This window comes from Leucoraja erinacea, chromosome 21, assembly GCF_028641065.1.
Source record: "Leucoraja erinacea ecotype New England chromosome 21, Leri_hhj_1, whole genome shotgun sequence".
In the NCBI taxonomy this organism is placed as follows: Eukaryota; Metazoa; Chordata; class Chondrichthyes; order Rajiformes; family Rajidae; genus Leucoraja; species Leucoraja erinaceus.
The window spans coordinates 32,170,708-32,185,206 of NC_073397.1; the positions used below are offsets into that span (position 1 = coordinate 32,170,708).

The following is a 14,499-nucleotide window of genomic DNA, read 5'->3' on the forward strand; positions in this document are numbered from 1 at the left end:
CATACAAACTTCTATTAGATCTCAAAATTGCCAAAGAAAATCTATTGGCTGAGCTATGGGTGTTGAGGATCATTCCAACCAAGATAGACACAAAGTGTTGGAGTAAAGGGCCTGTCCCACTTAGGTGATTGTTTCGGAGACTGCTGGCGACTGTCCTAGTCGTAGCAGGTCACCGAAAAACTGGCGAGTGGACCCCCTTACGACAATGTCCACAACAATGTCTACAACAATCTACCACCTAGTCGATGTCAAGCCACTGCAAACTACCGACAACCGCCGACCCATTAGGACATCCACCTGCGACCACACCTACGTCCACCCGCCACAAGCCACGACAAGGCAAGGCAATTCAGTCGCCGGTACCTGTCGCCGGTTGACGTAGGTAGTTGCCAATGGAATTCACCAAAGTCATGGCCCTGTCCCACTTACGCGATTTTTTCGGCAACTGCCGGCACTTGTCATAGGTCGTTGCAGGTCGCCGAAAATTTTCAACATGTTAAAAATCCAGCAGTGACCAGAACAAGGTACGACTCTTTGGGCGACTACTCACGACCGTACAGGCTTCACCCCGCGACATGTCGCCAGGGTGTCGCCTGTACGGTCGTAAGCAGTCACCTCAGTCGTCCAAAGAATCGTAACGTCTTTCTGGTCGCCGCTGGATTTTCAACATGTTAAAAAGTTCTTTCTTAAACAGTTATTAAGGGGTTAGTTGGCTCGCTAAGATTCACGTGGAGCATTGCGGATTTCTGTACATGTTCTTTCTGACTATTTTGAAGCTGATAAATATCCTCCATGACCTACATCAAATTTGGTTCACTTTGGGAAGATGACATAGATTTTAGTATCTGATGGGAATTTAGCTGGAAATAACCGGCCTGGCAATTTGAAAAGAGTCCAAAATCGAAATAACTACAATTGGAAGCGTTGGGGTGAGGGGGGGGAGAGAGAGAGAGTTAAGAGATGTGCAGTAAGGAACTGCAGATGCTGGTTTGCACCCAAGATAGACATAAAATATTGGAGTAACTCAGCGGGATAGAAGGAATGGGTGATAATAGATAATAGACAATAGACAATAGGTGCGGGAGTAGGCCATTTGGCCCTTCGAGCGAGCACCATTCAATGTGATCATAGAAACATAGAAATTAGGTGCAGGAGTAGGCCATTCGGCCCTTCGAGCCTGCACTGCCATTCAATATGATCATGGTTGATCATCCAACTCAGTATCCCGTACCTGCCTTCTCTCCATACCCTCTGATCCCCTTAGCCACAAGGGCCACATCTAACTCCCTCTTAAATATAGCCAATGAACTGGCCTCGACTACCCTCTGTGGCAGAGAGTTCCAGAGATTCACCACTCTCTGTGTAAAAAAAGTTATTCTCATCTTGGTTTTAAAGGATTTCCCCCTTTTCCTTAAGCTGTGACCCCTTGTCCTGGACTTCCCCAACATCGGGAGCAATCTTCCTGCATCTAGCCTGTCCAACCCCTTAAGAATTTTCTAAGTTTCTATAAGATCCCCTCTCAATCTCCTAAATTCTAGAGAGTATAAACCAAGTCTATCCAGTCTTTCTTCATAAGACAGTCCTGACATCCCAGGAATCAGTCTGGTGAACCTTCTCTGCACTCCCTCTACGGCAATAATGTCCTTCCTCAGATTTGGAGAGCAATACTATACTCAATACTCCAGGTGTGGTCTCACCAAGACCCTGTACAACTGCAGATGATCATGGCTGATCATCCCCAATCAGTACCCCGTTCCTGCCTTCTCCCCATATTCCCTGACTCCCTAATTTTAAGAGCCCTATCTAGCTCCCTCTTGAAAGCATCCAGAGAACCTGCCTCCACCGCCCTCTGAGGCAGAGAATTTCACAGACGTTTCGGGTTGAGACCCTTCTTCAGACTGAGAATCGGGGGAATCACTGCAGTCAGTGGAAAGACAATACAGGCTGAAGAAGGGTCTCGACCCGAAACATCACCCATTCCCTCCGTCCGGAAATGCTGCCTGTCCCGCTGAGTCACACCAGCATTTTGTGTCTACGTTGGGTGTAAAGAGAAATGCAGAACTGCACCGTTCAGGGTCAAAGGTAGACTCAGTGGGTGAGGCAGCATCATAGATGGTAAATGTTGTTAGATAAAATCGAAGGTAGACAAAAAATGCTGGAGGAACTCAGCAGGTGAGGCAGCATCGAAGATGCTGCCTCACCTGCTGAGTTCCTCCAGCATTTTTTGTCTACCTTCGATTTTTCCAGCATCTGCAGTTCCTTCTTAAACATTCAGGGTCAACGTCACGTTTAATGGAACCACAACTTTTGTGTTGAGAGCACACGTGAGGCAAATAGTATTTCATGCCAATGCTTGAACGTGCCAAGGCGGCTGTCACTCTACTCAACAACGTACCTCGGTGACTGCCAATCACCACCCCCCCCCCCGGACACTTACTATTATTTATTCAAATCGTTTGCTATGTCGCTCTTCAAGGGAGATGCTAAATGCATTTCGTTGTCTCTGTACTGCACACTGACAATGACAATTAAAATTGAATCTGAATCTGAATCTGAATCTGAACAGAATCCAACACTGCTATAGACGAGTACCTTTGAATACTCAAATCCGTGCTTTTCCTTGACGCCGTTCCTATTAAGTGTATAATTGTAGAAGCGAGAGTTCTTTATTAGTCCAACCCACTCACGCCAACCAGGTGGAATGTAGCTGCCGTTGTACTCGTTCAGATACTTTCCAAAGAATGCTGTAACACAAAAGGAGGAGATTAAGTACCATCCATTCGAACAGGCTGTGCATTAATCCTGCTGATGCAATTGCTTCAGTTAACAAATTAGCAAACTGCAGAGTGCTGATCCATTTGCTCTCCCCAGAACTAAATCATCAGCTTAAAACCCCTGTCCCACGGTACGAGTTCATTCCAAGAGTTCTCCCGAGTTTGCCCTGACTCGAACTCGGAGATTTACGGTAATGGCCACTCGTTGGTACTCGGGGCTCTCGTGGACATTTTTCATCATGTTGAAAAACCTTCACGAGTCTTCCCGTGCTTACCTGCCATTAGCGAGTCTTCCCGAGTACCTGCCGTTAGTGCTAAGAGACGTCCCCGAGCTCCGATGTACCCGCTACGTTCATTCTCCGTGCTTACCACGAGTTTGATTATTTTTAAACTCGGGAGAGCTCTTGGAATGAACTCGCACCATGGGACAGGGCTATAAGGTTATGCATGAGTTGTATTTAAGACTGATACACTTACCCAATAATCAACTTCACAGTCATAAAAGTGAGTGAAACACCTTGGAAATGCAATGGGTACCATATAATACATTTTGCTGCAATTTACCAACATGAGGCCAGTTGAGGCCAGTTCATTGGCTATATTTAAGAGGGAGTTCGATGTGGCCCTTGTGGCTAAAGGGATCAGGGGGTATGGAGAGAAGGCAGGTACAGGATACCGAGTTGCATGATCAGCCATGATCATATTGAATGGCGGTGCAGGCTCGAAGGGCCGAATGGCCTACTCCTGCACCTATTTTCTATGTTTCTATGACAGCTATTCTGGGCCAAATTTCTCAGGTACATGTGACAATCAATTAAACTCAACTAAGGTAGACAAAAATGCTGGAGAAACTCAGCGGGTGAGGCAGCATCTATGGACTCAGTGGGTGAGGAAGCATCTTCAGGGTCTCGACCCAAAACGTCACCTATTCCTTCGCTCCATAGATGCTGCCTCGCCCGCTGAGTTTCTCCAGCATTTTTGTCCACCTTCGATTTTTCCAGCATCTGCAGTTCTTTCATAAACTAAACTAAGGTGGTTTTAGACCAAGGGCTATCAACTTGGGATAAATTCCCCCCCTAAGGGGGTAAATTTTGCCTACCCAGGGGGTACATTTTTTGATTCTGGATTTGTACATGTTTTTTCTCATTGACTGACTGTGTTTGGTTCTGGTATACCAGTGTCTGTTCATCATTAGTTGTTCATAAATAACTGAAATAACTTTGTTATGTGCTATTAAAATTACATGGGGTAAACGGGACGAAAAAGGTTGGGAACCCCTGTTTTAGAATGTAGACTGTTAGTACCTGCTATCCCCTCCAGCACTTTGTGTTTTGCTGTGCATTTAATACTTGAGATAACAGCAGTTCACTTGATCCCATGCCTGAACAGAGACATCAGAGTGGGTGCCATGTCCAATGCAGGTGGCGTTATACAGTAATACAACTGTAGAGCAAAGTAGGATTTTGATCTTTGTCCCAGGATCAACTTTGTGAAGAAGTTATTGATTCATGTTCGATATCTCTCCATATCACCGTCTATATCCCTCATTTCCCTCTCCCCCGACTCTCAGTCTGAAGAAGGGTCTCGACCCTTTTTCTCCAGAGATGCTGCCTGTCCCGCTGAGTTCCTCCAGCAGTTGTGTCTGTATGGGAGACTTCCTATCATAGAATCACTCAGTCCTTCAAGGACAATATTAAACAGCATATAAGGTTGCACTTCATTCAATATGCCATGTGCGGGTATAGATAATTGGCTAAGAACCTATGATGTTGCCCAGGTATCTTTAAATACATAGCTTTTTGTGTCTATCTTCCCTTTAACACTTAATCTTTTTAAGGTTTTCTTACTTAAATAAACATCCCTCTTTATCTAGTATGGATTTAGCATTGATCACTAGGGTGTAAACCAGACATTGACCAGTGAAGAAAGTTTATCTTATTAATATACAGTAAGAGTTTGCACAATCTTAAGAGCTTAAATAATATGTGAAAAGGCACATTTCAAAATGCACTCCAGTAACTAAGTTATCAGTGCCCAGTTATCTGATTCAAACTGTATTTATATCTTTAGAACATTTTTCTGCAATGTCAGAACATGCCATTAATTCTTCCAACAGAGACATTTAGCTCCCTTTCAGCAGCACAAACAGTTTTCTGAGGTTACATTTATTATCAAATCAAAGCATTTAGTAATGTAAAAATAAACGATTCCAGCTCTGGATGCCAAAGCAAACATCCCCTCACAGATATTTCAGTGGGGACTGTTTCAGTCATTGACGCTGAGTAAACAATTTAGAAAATTTCAAAGGCCAGAGAGAACGAGCACTGTAAGCCAAAGACTTAAACGCTTTTATTAACAAGTGAACAGCCCAGACCATCACACAAACCAACCTCCCTTCCATTGACTCCATCTACACCTCACGCTGCCTCGGCAGGGCCAGTAGCATTATCAAGGACGGGTCTCACCCCCAGTCACTCCCTCTTCTCCCCTCTCCCATCGGGCAAGAGGTACAGAAGTGTGAAAAAACGCACACCTCCAGATTCAGGGACAGTTTCTTCCCAGCTGTCATCAGGCAACTGAACCATCCTACCACAACTAGAGAGTGGTCCTGAACTACTATCTACCTCGTTGGAGATCCTCGGACTATTGGACTTCACTGGCTTTATCTGGCACTAAACATTATTCAAGTTATACCCTTGATCACCCATCTGTGCACTGTGAATGGGTCGAATGCAATCATGTATTGTCTTTCCGCTGACTGGTTAGCACGCAACTTTAGCTTTTGACTGTACCTTGGTGCACGTGACAATATACTAAACTAAACTAAACTAGACAAATTCAATTTCTTTGTGCACTGAATGAATGGAAACATCAGCAGGAGCTCAGGTTTAAGTAAAGCTCAAAGAATTGGGAAGAAAAGTTCAGCTCCAAAGTATAATTCAACACCAAGAGAATGCAAGAGACACCAAGAGTCTGAAGAAGGGTCTCGACTTGAAACATCACATCCTTCATCTCCAGAGATGCTGCCTGCCACGCTGAGTAACTCCAACTATTTGTGTCTATTCACAACCAACCTAAAAACCTGCATAACTGGTGTGAATGGTTGATCAATGATCTTGGTGGGCCGAAAGGCCTGTTTCCATGCTGTATCTCCATACTAAACTAGATTGCACTGAGCCAGTTCACAATTCACCACATTTCAAGTGTCATCCTGCACCTCATGCTGTACTCATGTGTGGCTTTATATATTAACCCACGAATGGATGATTTACCAGGATAGCTCCCAAAACAAAGTTCTTCACCATATCTCGGTATACTTGACAACTGCCAAGGCCTGGTGGACCACCTGGATCTCCTGGTTGCTAACAATGTCAACCCCCCTTCCCATTCCCACACTGACCTCTGCCCTGGGTCTCCTCCATTGCCAGAGTAAGGCCACACACACACACTGGGAAAACAACACATCATATTCAACTAGCTTACAGCTTAACGGTACAAATATTAAATTCATGGGTTTTAGTGAACTCACCTATAAGCAACTTCTCACCCCACCCCTGTTGTCCCCCCTCTCTTCCATGTACACCATAGAAACATAGAAAATAGGTGCAGGAGGAGGCCATTCGGCCCTTCGAGTCAGCACCGCCATTCATTGTGATCATGGCTGATCGTCCCCTATCAATAACCTGTGCCTGCCTTCTCCCCATATCCCTTTCTTCTCATATTTTTTCTCACCTCAGTCTTAAATGGCCTCCCCTTTATTCTAAGGCTGTGGCCCCTGGTTCTGGACTCGCCGCACCAGCTTGATTCATACCCATTTCTCTCCTTTCCACTATCCCTACTTCCTTCCACATCGATTACTTTCATTGACTTCATCACTCACACCTTTTCTACCATAACCCCTTATCTCACACCTTTTGCCTTTTCAACTCTGTGGTCTTGTCCAATCACCTGCCAATAAAGCCCCCACCTGTATCCACCTATCACTTGCCCGATTTTGTTCCCTCCCCCCCCTCTCTTCCAGCTTTTTCACCCCCCCCCCCCCCCCCCCACCACACCCAGTCTTCAGAAGGGTCCCGACCTGAAACGTCACCTGATCGTGTTCTCCAGAGATGCTGCCTGACCCGCTGAGTTACTCAAGCACATTGTGTCTTTTTTTTGGTAAACCAGCATCTGCAGTTCCTTGCGTCTCCAATATAAAGCTTAACACCACACTACGCCTGTTCCAAGATCAATTTTTTTTGCGATACCACTACATGACAACCTTCGGAGAAATATTGTGTAAGGAGGAACTGCAGATGGTGGTTTGAACTGAAGGTAGACACAAAAATGTTGGAGTAACCCGGCGGGTCATGCAGCACCTCTGGAGAGAAGGAACGGGTGGCGTTTTGTGTTGAGACCGTTCTTCAGAGGGTCCTTTATTTCTTAGGAGAAATATTCATAGATCATACTTGCACAAATAACTGATAACAGATGATTATGTTATTAATTTTTCAGCTCCTTGATTCCCTGCAGCATAAGGTAACGACTCTCCTGGAGAAGATTATTTACAATAGATATTATTCTGGCTAAGAGACAAGACACAGACACCTGACCATAAAGTATCCTGTGGCTTAATCTTTTGTTAAAAACTAGGAAGTTTGGATTCTCACCACATAGCAACAGGATGTAAATTGCATCAACCAGTTTTTGTCTTACTGTGAAAGATGTGCCAAAGTCTGTTTTCATTTTAGCTACACACAGATCTCCATCTGGCTTGCTTATTCACAGAATGATTTTACTGACCAGCATTCTTCTGAAAGGATGGAATTAACTGAATGCCTACATTTGATGAGAGCACTCGTACGAAATCATGAGAGGAATAGATCAAGTAGACGCACAGAATCTCTTGCCCAGGGGAATCGAGAACCAGAGGACATGGGTTTAAGGCGAGGTGGGAAAGGTAGGAATATGAAGGGTAACCTTCTCACACAAAGGGCAGTGGGTGTGTGGAACGAGTTGCCAGAGGAGGTTGTTGACTGTTGCAGCGTTTAAGAGACGTTTAGACAGGTACATGGATAGGACAGGTTTAGAGGGATAAGGGCCAAATGCAGGCAGGTGGGGCTAGTGTAGATGGGACACGTTGGCCAGTGTGGGCAAGTTGACCCCAAGTGCCTGTTTCTACGCTGTGCGACTCTAGGACACTTTCCCCTGCAAAATGGGAATAATTACTGCAAGATCATTTTTCAGAATTATGCTTATAAATGCCATATGTTATAATATTTATAATTTTACATCGCCAAGACTGTAATCTTAACCCTCTGGCAAGAGTAAACCCAGTGAGATGTGAATACATTTGGATTTCTTGAATTGCAATTGTTCTAATTGAATCAGGGAGCTTCAGAGTCGGGAAGAGTCAGCGACTCAGCAAGAAAAGTCGCTGAGCTGTCGGCAAGTTATCAAATGTTATCTTCGACTTTTCAGGTCTTTTTATTAACTGTTCCACAGGGAGACTAACATAGAAACATTGAACATAGAAAATAGGTGTGGGTGGAGGCCATTCGGCCCTTCGAGCCTGCACATTCATTGTGTTCATGGCTGATCATCCACAATCAGTAACCCGTGCCTGCCTTCCCCCCATATCCCTTGATTCCACTAGCCCCTAGAGCTCTATCTAACTCTCTTTTAAATTCATCCCGTGAATTGGCCTCCACTGCCCTCTGTGGCAGAGAGTTCCACAAAATCACAACTCTCTGGGTGAAAAAGTTTCTTCTCATCTCAGTTTTAAATGGCCTCCCTTTTATTCTTAGACTGTGGCATCTGGTTCTGGACTCCCCCAACATTGGGAGCATTTTTCCTGCATCTGGTGTTTAAGAAGGAACTGCAGATGCTGGAAAATCGAAGGTACACAAAAATGCTGGAGAAACTCAGCGGGTGCAGCAGCATCTATGGAGCGAAGGAAATAGGTAACGTTTCGGGAAGAAACCCTTCTTCAGTCTGGGCAGATGCTGCTGCACCCGCTGAGTTTCTCCAGCATTTTTGTGTACTTTCCTGCATCTAGCTTGTCGAGTCCTTTTATAATTTTATACATTTCTATAAGATACCCTCTCATCCTTCTAAATTCCAGTGAATATAAGCCCAGTCTTTCCAATCTTTCCTCACATGACATTCCCGCCATCCCAGGGATTAACATCATGAACCCACGCTGCACTGCCTCAAATTAGGAGAACAAAAATGCACACAATATTCTAGATGTGGTCTCACCAGGGCCCTGCACAACTGCAGAAGGACCTCTTTACTCCTTTTCTGTAACTGTTTTCCCAAATCGATTTACATAAGTCATGTTTGATGTGTCTTTACTGCCTGACATGTGAAGACAAAAGTGTGAATATAACTCACTACTGATAATTATTACATTTACCTCAGTTACAACATTTTTTTTATTGTCAGTTGACTAAATGCAGTGAGAATAATTACAGCAAAATTGTTTGTGAATAGTTATCAAAACCATTGCTGGAAAGAACCATTAGAACCAACTAGCATTGTTTTTCCATCAATCATTCAGAGCGGCATGGTGGCGCAGCAATAGAGTTGCTGCCTCACAGCACCACAGAACCGGGTTCAATCCTGACTATGGCTGCTGGCTGTACGGAGTTTGTACTTTCTCCTCGTGCGTGACCTGCGTGGGTTTTCTCTGGGAGCTCCAGTTTCCTCCCATACTCCAAAGATGTACGGGTTTGTAGGTTAAATGGCTTTGGTAAAAATTATATACGGTCCCTACTGTGTAGGATAGTGCTAGTGTACGGTGGTGATCACTAGTCAGCATTCACTCGATGGGCCGAAGGGCCTGTTTCCATGCTGTATCTCTGAAGTCTAAATCAGGCTCTTGAATATTGCACGACAGTATCTTCAACTACAAGTGTCGTTGGATTGTCTTTGATTAAATTAAGGACTTTGTGATTTTTTTTGCTCCAGATTTGGGATTAATAATACATTGATTATTTATTTATTATCGCTGTGTGTTGTGTTTATAAGCCTGTTTAGCTGCCGTTAGTAAGAATTCCATTGTTCGCTTGTCAGTCCATAAGACAATTAAACACTCATGACTCTAGGGTGTGGAAGTAACTGAGGTACGCTGAAAGGAACTTCAGGGCTTTTGTGCATATTTCTCATCCAATTCATCAAGTACGGACAATAAACTAAGCTGGAAATAACTTCAATCGATCGAACGTATCTTTTCAAACGCCATGCGTAACAATCGCTAATTTGAGTGCGCTGACATTGCCCCTGAACTGCATGCAGTATTATTTGTGAAGATTGAATTGAAAGCCAAGAAAAGAGATATATTAAGAAATATATGAATTTTGGTTTCGGAGCAAACTTCAAAAACTACTGACCAAGAGACTCAGGTTTATTACAAGGCGTGCGCTTGAGTTAAGGGCCTGTCCCACTTGGGCGTCATTTGCGCAGGTTGCGTGCGAAGATTTTGTGAATTCCAAAATCCTGGGGCGCTGCGCGTGACCGCGTGTCACTGCCTACGTCACCACGCACCATGCACGCGTAATGCACGGCATGCGCGCATCACACAACTCGTAAATGATGTCGCTTAAATGACACGCAAATGACACCCTAGTGGCACAGGCCCTTTAAGGCTCACCTTTACTGACATATTTGGTGAACCAATTTGAAAATAGGAATTAAATAAGATTCATTAATTGCCTCTAATTTGCTTATTGGAGATTATTTGTTGGCTGATTCATTGTTAGAGGATAGTCACCAATTGGATGTTGTGCGGTTGCTGCTTAAGGAGTCACAACGCACAGTGTGTGTCATTAAACCTATCATTGGAAAGTGTTTCCTAATATAAATGCCCTGTCTGGTTTACTGGGAATTATATTTCTGTAAATGTGAAGTTACTTGAATACTGCATAAAATCTTTCAGCTTCCATGTTCTCTAGAGAGATGCTAACTGACCTGTTTAGACGCAGCATGGAAATGAACCCTTCGGCCCTCTGAGTCCGCGCTGGCAAGCAATCACCCCATACAAGAAGGGTCTCGACCCGAAACGTCGCCTATTCCTTCGCTCCACACACGCTGCCTCACCCGCGGAGATTCTCCAGCGTTTTTGCCTACCCCATACATCAGCACTACCCTACACACTCGGGGCAACTTGCGGTCTTTACCGAAGCCAATGAATCTACACACCTGCGCGTCTTTGGATTGAGGGAGGAAACTCAATCCAGAGAAAACCCAAGCGGGCACAGGGAGAAGGTACAAACTCCGTACAGCCGCCACCCATAGTCAAGATCAAACCCGGATGTCTAGCTCTGGAAGGCAGCTGCGCCACCGTGCTGTTGAGTTACTCCAGCACTTTTGTGATTTCCACACGATTCAAGCACCTGAAATTCCTTGGTTGTGAAGCCATTTAAAATAAAGAGCCCTTCACCGAATTCTGACAACCATAGCATGGTGCAACACAAATTTAAATTTAAATCTTATGCTGGGTTGGGTGAGGTGGGGGGGGGGGGGGGGGGGACGAGGGGCAAGGTATATCTCCACCTTTCTCTTTCTTTTTCCTTATTTCGCACTGGTAGACTAAAAAAATAGTTTCTACCATTGTGCGATAGAAGAGCTTAACTCCAATAGTGAACACTGGGAAGCAAGAAGTAACTTCGAGGAATACCGCTAAATTATTTTAATCTCTTTTAAAAATGTATTTATATTCTACTATTAACTGTACACATGTGCATTGGTGTCGTGTTGTATTTCTTTTAACGGAGGAGAAGCAAATGGAATTTCGTTGCTCAGTTTTGTGCAATGACAATAAACATATTCTATTCTATTCTATTCTATATCTCTCTGCCACACTACTTGGGTAGCTCAGGTTTGGCGGCTTTCTTTCGTTCTATCTTTTCACTTCCGACTTTTTTCCTTCTTGTTTTCTTTTCCTTTTCTTTTTTCATTTTCATCGTTTTTTAGGTTTTAAGGTCAAAAATGAAGCAGTACAATAATTGTATAATTTTAGATGCCGAATGTTTTATCTCGGTACAATTGCTTCTAATAAAAATAAATTAAAAAACAAAAATAAAATAAAATAAAGAGTAACTTCGAACAAACCTCAGAGACAAAGTGAACTCTGCTCATGTTATTCCAGTAAGATAAAAGTTTCAAGAGGTTAATGGGATTCTGATTAGACCTTGTTCTAATAAAAGCTCAGACGATTGCAACCAGAACTTCATATTGTCATTTTTCTGATAGCCAAGAGATAATTAATTGCCTTGGCTAAAAAATCTTTATCTCCCTTTGAGCTGGCACATTTGATATCTATAAATAACAAGGTGTAATTCACAGTTGCTTAACAAAAGTCTGTTTTCGATTAATATAAATCAAAGCCATACATGGAATATTTTTCCCTTATAGTTCAAGGCTTTATATGAAGTGCTGGGGAGATATTGAACTCAAAACACAGATCGGTTTTGGTGCCAGGGGAACACTTCAGCGACCCAAATGGATTCTGTGCATTGTCTGCTTATCAGTGGGGCAAGTGTCACCAGACATGTGTGGTGATGAGAGTGTTAGCAAGTCTTAGTGTTGGAGGAATCGTATGCAGTGGAGACAGATTGTATGTCGAACAGACCTCACTATCATTGCATAATTCATGTTCATCAATTCTAGGAGCAGAATTAGGCCATTTGGCCCATCGAATCAACTCCGCCATTCAATCATGGCTGATCTATCTTTCCCTCTCAACCCCATTCTCCCCGCAACACCCGACACCCGCACTAATCAAGAGCCTGTCGATCTCCACCCTAAAAATATCCATTGACTTGGCCTCCACAGCCGTCTGTAGTAATGAATTCCATAGGTTCACCACACTCTGACTAAAGACATTTCTCCTCACCTCCTTTCTGAAGGTATGTCATTTTATTCCGAGGCTGTGACCTCTGGTCCTAGACTATCCCACTAATGGAAACATCCTCTCCACAATCACTCTACCCAGGCCTTTCACTATTTGGTAAGTTTCAATGAGGTCCCCCCTCATCCTTCTAACCTCCAGCGAGTAGAGGCTTTAGTGCTGTCAAACGCTCACCATACGTTAGTTAGTTCCTGGGATCATTCTCATAAACTTTCTCTGGACCCTCTCCAACACCAGTAAAACCATCCTTAGACATGGGGCCCTAAACTGCTCACATTACTCCAAATGTGGCCTGACCTGTCTGACCAATTTGTCATATTTCTAGGTCCGAGTCTCCTCCCAAACCACTGCCAATCCTCACATAATCCTCATAGTCACATAACATCACCCCTGTAAGTCTGCATAATAGTTTACTGCTCTCAAATGCATTTTCTTAGACAGAGTTATCAATATACATTCTATAAATGATGTGGTCCACTATCATTCAGTTCCGCCACTGAAGTGCCATCACATTGACACGTGGCCATCATTGCTTGGAAGATTTTCTTTCCTCATTCCCCTTCAGGCGTTTTCCCCATTTGTACCTACTCCCCGTGACCTGCGTGGGTTTTCTCTGAGATCTTCGGTTCCCCCATCCCCACCACAATCCAAAGACGTACAGATTTGTAGGTTAATTGGATTGGTATGAATGTAAAATTGTCCCTAGTGTGTGCAGGGTGCGGGGATCGCTGGTCAATGCAGACTCGGTGGGCCGAAGGGCCCTGTTTCAACGCTGTATCTCTAAACTAAACTAAACTAAAGTATCCAGTTGCCCTTTAATATTTGGCACGAGCGAGGTTACAGATTTGCAATTTTGTTTGGTTTATTATTTCCTTCAATCACGTGCGTTATAATAATTTTCTATAATAATCGCCTACCTGTTCTGTAGCCAGTGCTGTTCAGGTACACGGCAAAGGTGCGTTGTTCGTGTGTGACCTGCCAGGAGGTTGAGGAGCAGTTCTCGTTGTTAGTGTAGGTGTTGTGATTGTGGACGTATTTCCCCGTCAACATGGACGATCTCGAAGGGCAACACATGGGCGTGGTCACAAAAGCGTTTGTGAAATGGGCTCCGCCTTGTTCCATGATCCGCCGCGTCTTGTTCATTGCTTCCAACGAGCCTGGAATCAGTCAAAATGATTAGATCATTACTCAGAATTATTGATCAGAGTCTCAATCCGAAACGTCACCCATCCATGTTCTCCAGAGATGCTGCCTGACCTGCTGAGTGACTCCAGCACTTTGCGTCTTTTTGTGTGTTAACCAACATCTGCAGTTCCCTGTCTCTACATTTTTACTGTTCCACCGCAAAATCTCCTCAAGGTGTGTGCTTACTTTGAAGGCGTTTACTTTAGTTTAGAGATACAGCGAGGAAACAGGCCGTTTGGCCCATCGAGCCCGCACAGGTCAGCCATACTCGCGCACTGATACTATCCCACTATGTACACCAGGGACAATTTACAACTTTAAGCCAAATAACCTACAAACATGTTCATCTTTGGAGATTGTTGGAAGAAACCGGAACACCCGGAGAAAACCCACGCAGGTCACGGGGAAGAATCAAGGGATATGGGGAGAAGGCAGGAACGGGGTACTGATTGGGGATGATCAGCCATGATCACATTGAGTGGCGGTGCTGGCTCGAAGGGCCAAATGGCCTACTCCTGCACCTATTGTCTATTGTCTATTGAAAGCAGAGGGAGGGATTGGGGGAGGGGAGGAGGAGAGGGGAAAGACAAGTGAGGGTGAAGAGGAGGGGGAGAGAGCGTTGGGGGATAAGGGGAAATGAGCCGCTCC

At 44.2% G+C, this 14,499-nt stretch overlaps 1 protein-coding gene across 3 annotated transcripts in view; it reads right to left on the minus strand.

Moving 5' to 3' along the window:
• Positions 1-14,499, minus strand: part of LOC129707488 (extracellular sulfatase Sulf-2-like) — a 146,802-nt gene that overhangs the window by 56,446 nt on the left and 75,857 nt on the right. For all 3 annotated transcript variants that reach the window (XM_055652545.1, XM_055652544.1, XM_055652546.1), the window contains exons 3-4: positions 13,584-13,823; positions 2,593-2,744 (exon numbers count right to left, since the gene is read on the minus strand). In XM_055652545.1, the coding sequence (XP_055508520.1) occupies positions 2,593-2,744; positions 13,584-13,823 (392 nt within the window). The remainder of the gene's footprint in view (positions 1-2,592; positions 2,745-13,583; positions 13,824-14,499) is intronic.